The following is a 15,551-nucleotide window of genomic DNA, read 5'->3' on the forward strand; positions in this document are numbered from 1 at the left end:
ATAAACCAAACTTTCTCCTATGTCCTTTTCTCCGTCTGTGTCTTTTTCTCTTTATCCTCTGTCCTTCTCTCATTCTGTCTTTTTCTCTTTATCCTGTCCTTCTCTCCTTCTCTGTCCTCTCTTTCTCCTCTGTCCTTTTCTCCTCTGTCCTTCTCTCTTTATCCTCTGTCGTTAACACTTTCTCATTTGTCCTTCTCTCTATCTCCTCTGTCATTCACACTTTCTCCTCTGTTGTTAACACTTTCTCCTCTGTCCTTCTCTCCTTCTCTGTCCTTTTCTCTTTATCCTTTGTCCTTCTCTCTTTCTCCTCTGTCGTTCACACTTTCTCCTGTCCTTCTCTCCTTCTGTCCTTTTCTCTTTATCCTTTGTCCTTCTCTCTTTCTCCTCTGTCATTCACACTTTCTCCTCTGTCGTTCACACTTTCTCCTGTCCTTCTCTCCTTCTCCGTCCTTTTCTCTTTATCCTTTGTCCTTCTCTCTTTATCCTCTGTCGTTCACACTTCTCCTCTGTCATTCACACTTTCTCCTCTGTCATTCACACTTTCTCCTGTCCTTCTTGCCTTCTCTGTCCTTCTCTCTTTCTCCTCTGTCTTTCACTTTCTCCTGTCCTTCTTGCCTTCTCTGTCCTTCTCTCTTTCTCCTCTGTCATTCACACTTTCTCCTCTGCCGTTCATACTTTCCCTTCTGTCATTCACTCTTTTTCCTGTCATTCACTCTTTCAATTTTTCTTTTGACCTATTAGCACTCTCTCCCCAGCACATTATACACTCCGCTGGTGAAGGATGACATTATAATGTATATGTTGACACACTAATGATATATATTTTTATGTATATGTTTTAATTATGTTTCACCTGAGAATAAACCTTTTATGCCAGGACCAATGTACCAAATTCTGTAATACGGTCCCATGTTGAACCTCACTGGTGACCAAATTCTGTAATAATTCTAAGGTCCTAGATTGAGCTAGCTAGCGACCAAATTCTGTAATAAGGTCGACCTAATGTTCAGCTAGGTGACCAAATTCTGTAATTTGATACTATGTTGATCTATGTGACCAAATTCTGTAATAAGGTCCTATGTTGATCTATGTGACCAAATTCTGTAATAAGGTCCTATGTTGATCTATGTGACCAAATTCTGTAATAAGGTCCTATGTTGATCTATGTGACCAAATTCTGTAATAAGGTCCTATGTTGATCTATGTGACCAAATTCTGTAATAAGGTCCTATGTTGATCTATGTGACCAAATTCTGTAATAAGGTCCTATGTGACTTAATTATTTAATAAGTTCCAATGATTTAACTGGAAGACCAAATTCTGTAATAATGAGATCCTACGTTTATGTAGCCGGGTGACCAAATTCTGTAAAAATGATATCCTACGTTTAGCCAGGGTACCAAATAAGAATATACCAGTAACAAACAATATCTGCTCCGCTCTGGTTTCCTATACTGACAAAGCTACACATGGAGATCAAACTTGGTGTAAATGAAATACATACATCATTAATAGTGTTTTGTTCTGTTACTGATTACTGTGTAATGTTAATAGTCAGGCCGCAGGTATAAAGGATTGAAGATTAATGGGTCTACAGAAACCATATACAACCAATTACTTTATACTCAGATACATCTCTATTTCCCAATGCTCCAGTTAGTATCCTGAGGGATAGTGTACCCCAGGTATATCACGGCTACTGTCTCGTTAATAGTGTTCACCTTCCTGTATCATTGTCAAGGTGAAATGTTGGCAAAGGTCAAATAATACCTTTATACACAGATCATCTTTCTTCTGGTCTACTCTTCCTGTAACAGATCTAATGGTTTCCTCTTGTATGTCTATATAATTCACAACTACAGAGATTACCAATGTTTTCAGTACTAAGTAAACAATCGCCACATTTCCATTATTTACTCCGTATTTTCATGACCATGCATACACCCCCCTCCCATCATAACCCCCCACCTACTATCATCACCCGTCATTCGAATACCCCCACCCCTCTCGCCTTCCTACACAATTCAAATATCCCATCCTAAAATGTAAACTTTATTCATTTAACAACAAAAATTAAAACAAGTTATACCAACTTATATTTATCGCTTTGGCCCAGATGGAAGCCAAGGTGAAAGGCATGCTGGGTAATACAGCCATCCAACCACCCCTCCAACTACAAACTATTCCCCCTACTGCACACACAAAAAATCCCAACATTATTTAAACCAAGATGATACACCAGAAACAATCACTACTTATGCTTCTTATAATATTGTAATGATGACCGCTCTATTGGTTTATCACCCCAGGACCAGCCAGGGTTATTTTGAGAGACAGCTTGGTCTCCTTGTAGAGGCTGGTGGCTACCTCACTGAACAATAAACTGGAGTCACCTGTCACATGCCATCAAGGGCAAGTAGGGTAAAGTACCTTGCCAAGAGACAATCAGATCAGCACAGACCAGGCAATTTCTCAGCTTCCCAAGAAACACAAACTGCCATAGATTTGGGCCGATGCTCAAATCTTACCTGAAGTTACATGGCCGATGCTCAAATCTTACCTGAAGTTATGTGACAGATGCTCAAATCTTACCTGAAGTTACGTGACCGATGTTCTAACCCACCAAGCCTTTGCAGCCCCCACACATCATATAGCCATTGTTAAATGGTTGAATAATGAGTGATATTTATGTTCTCAGTTTTCAGTCATGGGAATTAGGAATTATAACACAGTAAGAAATGACAGCTGACGATTATAAAGGAGCTTGAGTGGAGTTGTTTTACAGGGCAAACAGCAATGTGAGACAGGACACTAAGGTCCAGAGGGCCTGCATCACTCACCTGGTTGTTTTTACATGTATACATTAACAAGAGATCCCAGAGGGATCTTGGCGCCCACCATTGAATGATCTTTATAGGTTCCATGTCAGATTGATCTTTTCTCTACTTTTCCCTTCTTCTAAGTCTTACTAATTTGTGTAAATTCAGAAACAGCCCTCTAGATCTAGTACTTTTCAAACAAGGGGAACCTATATATAAAATTTAAGATTTAGCGATAATGGCTGTCTGTCGGCCATGTTGTTTTCCGATTGGTCCCAAAATGCAATACCAGGGACCAAGGGGAACCTACATATGAAATTTGAGAAAAATCCCTTCAGTACCTTCTGTACAATAGCGATAACAAACTTCAATTTTCAAAATACAAGATGGCTGCCTGTCAGCCAGGTTGTTTTCTGACTGGTCTCAAAATCCAATATGTATAACTAGACACAGAGGGCAACCTACAAATGAAATTCAGAAAGATCCTTTCAGCAATTTCTGATAAATAGCGATAACAATCTTCAATTGTCAAAATCCAAGATGGCTGCCTGTCGGCCATGTTGTTTTTCGATTGGTCTCAAAATGCAATATGCATAACTACGCACTGAGGGAAACCTACATATGAAATTTGAGAAAGATCCCTTCAGTACTTTCTGAGAAATAGCGATAACAAACTTCAATTGTCAAAATCCAAGATGACTGCCTGTCGGCCATGTTGTTTTCCGAATAGTCTCAAAATGCAATATGCATAACTAGGCACAGAGGGGAACCTACATATGAAATTTCAGAAAGATCCCTTCAGTACTTTCTGACAAATAGAGATAACAAACTTCAATTGTCAAAATCCAAGATGGCTGCCTGTCGGCCATGTTGTTTTCCAATTGGTCTCAAAACGCAATATGCATAACTAGGCACCAAGAGGAACCTTTATATGAAATTTGAGAAAGATCCCTTCATAAGTTTCTGAGAAATAGCGATAACAAACTTCAATTGTCAAAATCCAAGATGGCTGCCTGTCGGCCATGTTGTTTTCCGATTGGTCTCAAAATGCAATATGCATAACTAGGCACCAAGGGGAATCTACATATGAAATTTGAGAAAGATCCCTTCAGTACTTTCTCAGAAATAGCGATAACAAACTTCAATTGTCAAAATCCAAGATGGCTGCCTGTCGGCCATGTTGTTTTCCGATTGGTCTCAAAATGCAATATGCATAACTAAGCACCAAAGGGAACCTACATATGAAATTTGAGAAAGATCCCTTCAGTACTTTCTCAGAAATAGTGATAACAAACTTCAATTATCAAAATCCAAGATGGCTGCCTGTCGGCCATGTTGTTTTCCGATTGGTCTCAAAATGCAATATGCATAACTAAGCACCAAGGGAAGCCTACATATGAAATTTGAGAAAGATCCCTTCAGTACTTTCTCAGAAATAGCGATAACAAACTTCAATTATCAAAATCCAAGATGGCTGCCTGTCGGCCATGTTGTTTTCCGATTGGTCTCAAAATAAAATATGCATAACTAAGCACCAAAGGGAACCTACATATGAAATTTGAGAAAGATCCCTTCAGTACTTTCTCAGAAATAGCAATAACAAACTTCAATTATCAAAATCCAAGATGGCTGCCTGTCGGCCATGTTGTTTTCCAATTGGTCTCAAAATGCAATATGCATAACAAGGCACCAAGGGGAGCCTACATATGAAATTTGAGAAAGATCCCTTCAGTACTTTCTCAGAAATAGCGATAACAAACTTCAATTGCCAAAATCCAAGATGGCTGCCTGTCGGCCATGTTGTTTTCCGATTGGTCTAAAAATGCAATATGCATAACTAGGCACCAAGGGGAACCCACATATGAAATTTGGGAAAGATCCCTTCAGTACTTTCTGAGGATTAGCGATAACAAGAATTGTTTACGGACGGACGGACGGAGGGACGGACGGACGGACGGAGGGACGGACGGACGACGGACCACGGACGCAGGGCGATTTGAATAGCCCACCATCTGATGATGGTGGGCTAAAAAGTGAAATAAATCACAATAGCCAAATTTCTGCATGCTTTTATAATCCACAATTCTTATAGTTACCACTTCTCAGTTTAATAGGATATACTACATGAATTTACATTTTGGTATAAATTCACTTCTCAGATTGATCATCGGCTAACATTTATACATTTGTGTATACCGATATATATTAACTTATTCAGCAAGGATGACAAACCATAGTTAATATTGTTAGGTGATTTCTCACTGCCTCCTGATCAAAATGATTTCCATTATATCATAAAAAGTTGGTCTCATTACTTTCCTCTCATAAATGTCACATTCCATATATATATATATACCTTCTATTATTTTTCTTGCATCCAAACATAGTTCACCAAAATTTACTATTTTATTTGAGATAAATGAATGTTATAACAAGATGGACTCTTTTTAAATCAGCTACATGTATACCAATCACAATTTGCTAAATAACCTAATTAAGTCTTATTGGTTGAATACAGCATACATGCAGATTAATTGCAGAAAGAGAATTAATTGCAGATAAAAAGTTTTATAAAATTATCTGTCTTGTTATGCAATATTTAATTCCTAAGTAGACCGGCAACGAAGGAGTTGTCAATATTTTTATACATATTTTCCTGTTGACAATTAGACAATCTATACGGAGCTACAAGGTATGTGTGATGTCCACGTGTTGTATAGGATAGGTTCAACAGAATTTAACATTATAATGAATCATCTCTATGGCATTTAGTGTGGAGCAATTAATATATGTATAAATTACCTAATTTTATTGCTTATTAATGAGCTTCATGGATTGTATACTCATCTTATTTTCATTTTATTTTTTTAATAAGCACAACTTTAAAGATATTAAGATTATTATAACCAATCTCTTTTTTACCTAGCTATTATATATATATATATATTTCTCACATAAAAGTATTCATACTTTCCTTACTTGCCCCCTCATGATTGTATTGTTGATCAGGCCAGCTACCCTTTACCCTCACCTAGGGGAGGTGGAGGGGTAATGTCAGGGTTGGGGGAGGTGGAGGGGTAATGTCAGGGTTGGGGGAGGTGGAGGGGTAATGTCAGGGTTGGAGGAGGTGGAGGGGTAATGTAAGGGTTGGGGGAGGTGGAGGGGTAATGTCAGGGTTTGGGGAGGTGGAGGGGTAATGTCAGGGTTGGGGGAGGTGGAGGGGTAATGTCAGGGTTGGGGAGGTGGAGGGGTAATGTCAGGGTTGGGGGAGGTGGAGGGGTAATGTAAGGGTTGGGGAGGTGGAGGGGTAATGTCAATGTCAGGGTTGGGGAGGTGGAGGGGTAATGTCAGGGTTGGGGAGGTGGAGGGGTAATGTCAGGGTTGGGGAGGTGGAGGGGTAATGTCAGGGTTGGGGGGTAGGGTGGAGGGGTAATGTCAGGGTTGGGGAGGTGGAGGGGTAATGTCAGGGTTGGGGAGGTGGAGGGGTAATGTCAGGGTTGGGGGAGGTGGAGGGGTAATGTCAGGGTTGGGGGAGGCGAGGGGTAATGTCAGGGTTGGGGAGGTGGAGGGGTAATGTCAGGGTTGGGGGAGGTGGAGGGGTAATGTCAGGGTTGGGGAGGTGGAGGGGTAATGTCAGGGTTGGGGGAGGTGGAGGGGTAATGTCAGGGTTGGGGGAGGTGGAGGGGTAATGTCAGGGTTGGGGAGGCGGAGGGTATAATGTCAGGGTTGGGGGAGGTGGAGGGGTAATGTCAGGGTTGGGGTAGGTGGAGGGGTAATGTCAGGGTTGGGGTAGGTGGAGGGGTAATGTCAGGGTTGGGGGAGGTGGAGGGGTAATGTCAGGGTTGGGGGAGGTGGAGGGGTAATGTCAGGGTTGGGGGAGGTGGAGGGGTAATGTCAGGGTTGGGGGAGGTGGAGGGGTAATGTCAGGGGTGAGGTAAACATCAAAATGCAAAATACTAACCTTGGCCAGAACATAATCCAATGGGAACAAGGAGGATGATAAGCAGAAATTTGAACATTGGGAAGGTTGTTGATTCACTGCTTACAATGGTATTTGTCCTCAAAATAAACTTCCTTCAATCACACATATCCACAGAATCACAAAAATTGTCACAAAATAAATATATCACCATGATATTTGTCACAGGCCTAGAATGTTGATATGCTGATCAGTTACTGGGAATATGCCAACATGCAACAGCTCATTTAGAACACCAACATATAGGATAACTGCACAGTGTATGGTGTGTGTTTATATAATTGATTGGATTACACACCTAGATATTCAGGTAAGTACCACATAACCATTAGTGTTGTGATAAATGGCCGGAGACTTCACAGTTATCACACATTTACCTGTTCCAATACTAGTTTTCACTGATGGTACCTGTTACTTTCACTGGTAAAGCTCTGGATCAGTCACAACGTCTATTTTAAATCCTTGTTGAAAATCACAAGTACAAACCAAACACCTGTACACTGTTATAAACACAATGGTAGATCTAAATCACGGGGTAAAATGACAATTATTAAAAATTAACAAATCTAGCCAGGTGATAATCCAGGTATGTTCAGTTCTAGTTGACTCATCTTTGGGACATTCTGAAGTTCAACAAGTCATGCAAAAATGGGTTTGTCTCCTCATTATAAAATCTACCTTTCTTCACAGGAGAGCTACAATCCTTTTCAAATTTAAAATCCCCAGGTAGAGTGAGAAAATTATGTGAGAGCTGTAGTCAGTAATTTGTCCACAGTCCATAGGTATAGACTCCTGTCTGTGTTGAAATAGGTTATGTCTTAGGTGAAATATGCAGTAAACCAAACAGTTACTGGAACACTGGTGTGTTTCTGTCACAGGTAAATATGATAATTAATAATTCACAAGTACCACACGTGTGTACACTACAGTACTACCCAAAGTGTACAGTATAATACCACAGTCTGTAGACGTGAAAACTCTCTAACTGGACAGTGTGGTCAGTTGATTGTCTGATGATGATGGTCAGTCACAAATAAAACAGGGTAAAGGTTCAAATAAATCCAACCTGGTCTCCAGTACAGGTAGTATTTCAAAAATATGTAGACGTTACACCAACAGTCGATTAAAGCTCCAATTTCACAGTTCAGAGAGCACCCCAGTATGTAACACTACACCTCAACTAAGACAGATGACCTTCAATATTTTAAATTTCCTGCAACAGATTGCAGCCGATTAAATCCCATATACATTTTCATAGAAGTTGGATCTCATATAAGGCATCCTATATTACTCTTCAACCAGTTAATTAATATTGTATACAGGTTTGTTTTCCACACCAGTCACAGGTATACACACAAGTATTTCCCAGGTAAAAGCTTTGATTCTGTCGTGGATAAGTAAAACATTCTGTACTTCAGGTACAACTATTAAAGAAATCAATAACACTTTCCCAATGTTTTAGGTTACGTCACTTGCTATATATATTGACATTTATACATTGTCAACATGAAATTGTTTACTAGCAATAAAAAATCACAGATCTAATCCTGATCTAATGACTTCCAAGTTTGATATGTTCAGGTGCAACACGGAAAGCAATCTGCAGTGATTCACAGGTATTACATGTTATTGAATGTCGGATGAATTCTGGTCCCCTTGTGGTGATCTCAGCTTGAGATATATTAGTCAACAGTGTGCTTCTTTCGTTTTCTTGGAGACGAAATACAACACCATGTATGACTGGAATGTTCCTGTTTCTTGATAAAAAGTTTGGTGGCCACCAGTCTGAGACAAACCAGCTGACCTGTAATGAGGTTGTTCTGTAAACATCAGGGTCCAGCTAGGTACATACACCCTTCCTGTCAGGTAATTAATCCCCTCAGATAACAGGTACTATAGATTAGCTGTTTTGTGATTCACAATGAGGGACGTAGTATCTCCACAATACTATCTAATACCACACGTCTCCTACCACCTAGTCCCCAACACATGTCCAGCTTCTATCCTGCATGCCAAACAATGCTTTTTTCCACTGGTATGTATATAAATATCTGTCTTTAGGCCTATCTATTGTTTGTCTATAATAATGAAATAAGTGTCCACTGGGGCCCTAAAGGTGGCCACAACTGAAGTACAATAACTTTAATTTAGGTATAAATAGATACAACGCAATGAATATCATTTGCAAAAATATAAATGACAAGTTTTAAATGATTTTTAAATATTATAATATATATATATATGATTTGCAATGATAGACAGATAATACAATGTGCGTTTTTCTGGTTACCCCATTTGGAGCCCCAGAATAATTGAGGTGCCCCTGGGGCAGTTTAGTGTAGCTGAGGACAGGTAGGTGGATTCACAACACTGACAGCTATATCTTACCTGTAAAGGTGCCATGCCTACTCGTCAAGGCCAGGTAAGATGGACAGCTAACCAATCAAGTTAGGTAATTAAATCACAACCTACCAACATCACCATTTGGTACAGATATAATACACATAAATTGTATTCTTCTGGTAAATAAGAACTGTATAATACAGTTCATCACAATTAAATAAATAACTACACTCAAGATCATAGACAATTGTAATGGAAAAATAAGAATTATTTTTACAGTACAATTTATTAAAAAGATTATTTCAATATAAAATGCCTACCATATCTACACCCAAATATCCCATTTGAAGACCTCTTGGTATTAATTTAAAATATTGACAAAGAATAATCAAGATACTATTTGATTATCATCACTACCATATCTGGTGACATGCAACATCTGTGACAGTGGTCACGCCTATGAAATCACAGATAGATTTTAAACAAGATTATGTGGCATATTTACTTTTATCAAACTTTTATAGATTGAACAAACAAAGAGCACTCTACAACTCTGTATGCCAGTGGATGCTGCTGAATGCTTTTATATAAATCATATGTGAAATAATCAAATAAGAAATTCCCAAAATGAGAAAAATTAACAGGAGCATGAATACAATGGTTGCAATTAAAGCTCATGCAGTGACACACCCATAACAGATTTATGTAATTATCTAAAAAAAAAATCCAAATCAATTTTTAGGTTGCAGGCAACAGAAAATGTCATGATATATAAACATCCACTCTCTGATGTGACATAACAATGAGTTTTTGTGTCCTTGTAATGAGTAAGGTGACTTACAAACACAAAACAAGCATTAGTTTTCTCCTCCAGTTTGGTGTTCGACCATCAGTCAGAAGTCTGAACTACACAGGCAGTTATAACTGTTCTGGCATGTGACATTTTAACAGATGGGTGACATTTAAATGACATGTAAACAGGAATGTGCACATGTCTTTAATACCTCACTGTTAATAAGGCTGAGTTTTGCAAGCAATCCAAATTTCAGACCTGAACCTGAACAAAGGGCTATAACTCTGTATATGTAGAAGGCATTATGTGTCACTCTTCGGTAGGGTCAGCTCACACACATATACAAGTGTACATGCCAATCCTCCCTATTGAGAGGTTTATGTTACTGATTTTCACCTTGTTTTAAACATAATTGTACTCATAATCAGTTAATTTTTTTTTCATGTTATAATAACCCGAGATGTCACTATGTAAGACCTCTCTCCCCAAGGATTATAAGGGAAATGAGAGAAATTAAAGTCAAAGTTTGATAAACCATGTTGAAAACTTTTACATCTATGAAGTGTTTTTTTTTTCTGGGTTATCTATATATAAGGTCTTTCTTAAGATCATTATGATTTTCCTGCTGTCACAATAAATCCTTAGACTTTGATTCAGGTATACAATAATTTGTAAACATGGACCACCATAATGTCTCTCTATTTTCATTGATGAGACAGCTATATAGCACATAAACATAACTGGATTCTCTGGTAAACTTTATATCAATCTGGACATACTTGTCATAACCAAGCTGAAGATAGGAAACAGAACATAAAATACAAGCAGCCTATGGGTGAAAACGAGTGACCAGTCTATCAACACTTGACCATTACAGCTATAATCAACTGAATCAGAAGTTGTGGTATCAGGTCCATTACACAGATATCTATATACCAAGGTACACACAGATATTTATATACCAAGGTACACACAGATATATATATACCAAGGTTCACACAGATATCTATATACCAAGGTACACACAGATATCTATATACCAAGGTACACACAGATATCTATATACCAAGGTACACACAGATATCTATATACCAAGGTACACACAGATATCTATATACCAAGGTACACACAGATATCTATATACCAAGGTACACACAGATATCTATATACCAAGGTACACACAGATATCTATATACCAAGGTACACACAGATATCTATATACCAAGGTACACACAGATATATATATACCAAGGTACACACAGATATCTATATACCAAGGTACACACAGATATCTATATACCAAGGTACACACAGATATCTATATACCAAGGTACACACAGATATCTATATACCAAGGTACACACAGATATCTATATACCAAGGTACACACAGATATCTATATACCAAGGTACACACAGATATCTATATACCAAGGTACACACAGATATCTATATACCAAGGTACACACAGATATCTATATACCAAGGTACACACAGGTATCTATATACCAAGGTACACACAGGTATCTATATACCAAGGTACACACAGATATCTATATACCAAGGTACACACAGATAAGCTTTTATCTAAGATGAGTTTCCTGTACACAACTAGACAAAGAATTGAAATCTTCAATACCATACACTTAAAACCAAATCTTATTAGCAAACAAAATCACAGTGAGTTAGAGAGTTTGGTTCCTACGGTTTGAACACCAGGAAAACATATATTTGAGAAATATTGTGGGCTAATACTTGAAATCACAACTGGAATTCTGTACAGGAATTATGCTATCAATTCTCAGATCTGCTGGTCTGGTCATTGCTTTGGGTTATATATCCTCATGACTGACCATTATAGACTGGTGAGGTGACCACATACCTATGTGGCGGAGGACTGGGTAATTATCATGTCCACATATGGCATTACATAGTAACAGTATCACCCCTAGGTCATTAATCACCTACTTTGGTCAAGTGACACAGAGATACAATGACACCTCTGTAAAGATACAACATTACCTGGGCATAATATATCACAATGATATAGTAGCTGTAGAGTACATGTACTGTACACCAACGTCCATCTGACCACATATATATACCTTTAACATTATATGTATGCCATTATAATCTATACCAAGAAAATACATTGATGTAATCCACACTATACACTTTAATTTACAAGACTGCATATCCCTGCAATCTACATCAATATTCTACTTCATTATGATCTAGCTACATCATCATTTACCTAAAAGTAATCTACACTTCTGCAATATACATCAAACTAAACCACATCACAGTAAACTACATCACAGTAAACTATATCACTGTAAACTACATAACAGTAAATTACATCACAGTAAACTACATCACTGTAAACTACATCACAGTAAACAACATCACAGTAAACTACATCACTGTAAACTTCATTAATGTAAACTACATCACAGTAAACTACATCACTGTAAACTACATCACAGTAAACTACATCAATGTAAACTACATCACAGTAAACTTCATCACAGTAAACTACATCACTGTAAACTACATCACTGTAAACTACATCACAGTAAACTACATCACAGTAAACTTCATCACAGTAAACTACATCACTGTAAACTACATCACAGTAAACTATATCACAGTAAACTATATCACTGTAAACTACATCACAGTAAACTACATCACTGTAAACTACATCACTGTAAACTACATCACTGTAAACTTCACCACTGTAAACTACATCACAGTAAACTACATCACTGTCAACTACATCACTGTAAACTACATCACTGTAAACTACATCACAGTAAACTACATCACTGTAAACTACATCACAGTTAACTAAATCACAGTAAACTACATCACAGTAAACTTCATCACTGTTAACTACATCACAGTAAACTACATCACTGTAAACTACATCACAGTAAACTACATCACTGTAAACTACATCACAGTAAACTACATCACTGTAAACTACATCACAGTAAACAACATCACAGTAAACTACATCACTGTAAACTACATCACAGTAAACTACATCACTATAAACTACATCACAGTAAACTACATCACTGTAAACTACATCACTGTAAACTACATCACTGTAAACTACATCACTGTAAACTTCATCACTGTAAACTACATCACATTGTAAACTACATCACAGTAAACTACATCACAGTAAACTTCATCACTGTTAACTACATCACAGTAAACTACATCACTGTAAACTACATCACAGTAAACTATATCACTGTAAACTACATCACAGTAAACTACATCACTGTAAACTTCATCACAGTAAACTACATCACAGTAAACTACATCACAGTAAACTACATCACTGTAAAACTTCATCACTATAAACTACATCACTGTAAACTACATCACTGTAAACTTCATCACCATAAACTACATCACTGTAAACTACATCACAGTAAACTTCATCACAGTAAACTACATCACTGTAAACTTCATCACCATAAACTACATCACTGTAAACTACATCACTGTAAACTACATCACAGTAAACTACATCACTGTAGACTTCATCACTGTAAACTACATCACTGTAAACTTCATCATTGTAAACTACATCACAGTAAACTACATCACAGTAAACTTCATCACTGTTAACTACATCACAGTAAACTACATCACTGTAAACTACATCACAGTAAACTACATCACTGTAGACTTCATCACAGTAAACTACATCACTGTAGACTTCATCACAGTAAACTACATCACTGTAAACTTCATCACTGTAAACTACATCACTGTAAACTACATCACTGTAAACTATATCACAGTAAACTACATCACAGTAAACTTCATCACAGTAAACTATATCACAGTAAACTACATCACTGTAAACTACATCACAGTAAACTACATCACAGTAAACTATATCACAGTAAACTACATCACTGTAAACTATATCACAGTAAACTACATCACAGTAAACTATATCACAGTAAACTACATCACTGTAAACTACATCACAGTAAACTTCATCACAGTAAACTACATCACTGTAGACTTCATCACAGTAAACTACATCACTGTAAACTTCATCACTGTAAACTACATCACTGTAAACTACATCACTGTAAACTACATCAGAGTAAACTTCATCACAGTAAACTACATCACTGTAGACTTCATCACAGTAAACTACATCACTGTAAACTTCATCACTGTAAACTACATCACTGTAAACTACATCACTGTAAACTACATCACAGTAAACTATATCACAGTAAACTACATCACAGTAAACTTCATCACAGTAAACTATATCACAGTAAACTACATCACTGTAAACTACATCACAGTAAACTACATCACAGTAAACTACATCACAGTAAACTATATCACAGTAAACTACATCACAGTAAACTACATCACAGTAAACTATATCACAGTAAACTACATCACAGTAAACTTCATCACAGTAAACTACATCACTGTAGACTTCATCACTGTAAACTACATCACAGTAAACTACATCACTGTAAACTACATCACTGTAAACTTCATCACTGTAACTACATCACAGTAAACTACATCACAGTAAACTTCATCACTGTAAACTACATCACAGTAAACTACATCACAGTAAACTACATCACTGTAAACTTCATCACTGTAAACTACATCACTGTAAACTACATCACAGTAAACTACATCACTGTAAACTACATCACTGTAAACTACATCACAGTAAACTACATCACAGTAAATTATATCACAGTAGACTTCATCACTGTAAACTACATCACTGTAGACTTCATCACTGTAAACTACATCACAGTAAACTACATCACAGTAAACTTCATCACAGTAAACTACATCACAGTAAACTTCATCACTGTTAACTACATCACAGTAAACTACATCACTGTAGACTTCATCACAGTAAACTACATCACTGTAGACTTCATCACTGTAAACTACTTCACTGTAAACTACATCACTGTAAACTACATCACTGTAAACTACATCACTGTAAACTACATCACTGTAGACTTCATCACAGTAAACTACATCACTGTAGACTTCATCACAGTAAACTACATCACTGTAAACTACATCACTGTAGACTTCATCACAGTAAACTTCACCACTGTAAACTACATCACAGTAAACTACATCACTGTAAACTACATCACTGTAGACTTCATCACAGTAAACTACATCACAGTAAACTTCATCACTGTAAACTTCATCACTGTAAACTACATCACTGTAAACAACATAACTGTAAAATACATCACAGTAAACTACATCACTGTAGACTTCATCACAGTAAACTACATCACTGTAGACTTCATCACAGTAAACTACATCACTGTAAACTTCATCACTGTAAACTACATCACTGTAAACTACATCACAGTAAACTATATCACAGTAAACTACATCACAGTAAACTTCATCACAGTAAACTATATCACAGTAAACTACATCACTGTAAACTACATCACAGTAAACTACATCACAGTAAACTATATCACAGTAAACTACATCACTGTAAACTATATCACTGTAAACTACATCACAGTAAACTATATCACAGTAAACTACATCACAGTAAACTATAT

General features: G+C 37.2%; 1 protein-coding gene across 3 annotated transcripts in view; it reads right to left on the reverse strand.

The window, feature by feature from the left end:
• LOC117318006 (protein crumbs-like) overlaps window positions 1–15,551 on the reverse strand; it is a 105,167-nt gene that overhangs the window by 67,802 nt on the left and 21,814 nt on the right. The window contains exon 1 of one of the 3 annotated variants that reach the window (XM_033872991.1): window positions 6,781–8,788. The exons of the other annotated variants lie outside the window; for them this stretch is intronic. Coding sequence (XP_033728882.1) covers window positions 6,781–6,838 — 58 coding nt within the window. The 5' untranslated portion in view covers window positions 6,839–8,788. Of the gene's footprint in view, window positions 1–6,780; window positions 8,789–15,551 lie in introns of those variants that run through there. 3 annotated transcript variants of the gene reach the window in all.

The sequence above is a fragment of the Pecten maximus genome, chromosome 2 (genome assembly GCF_902652985.1).
Source record: "Pecten maximus chromosome 2, xPecMax1.1, whole genome shotgun sequence".
NCBI lineage: Eukaryota > Metazoa > Mollusca > Bivalvia > Pectinida > Pectinidae > Pecten > Pecten maximus.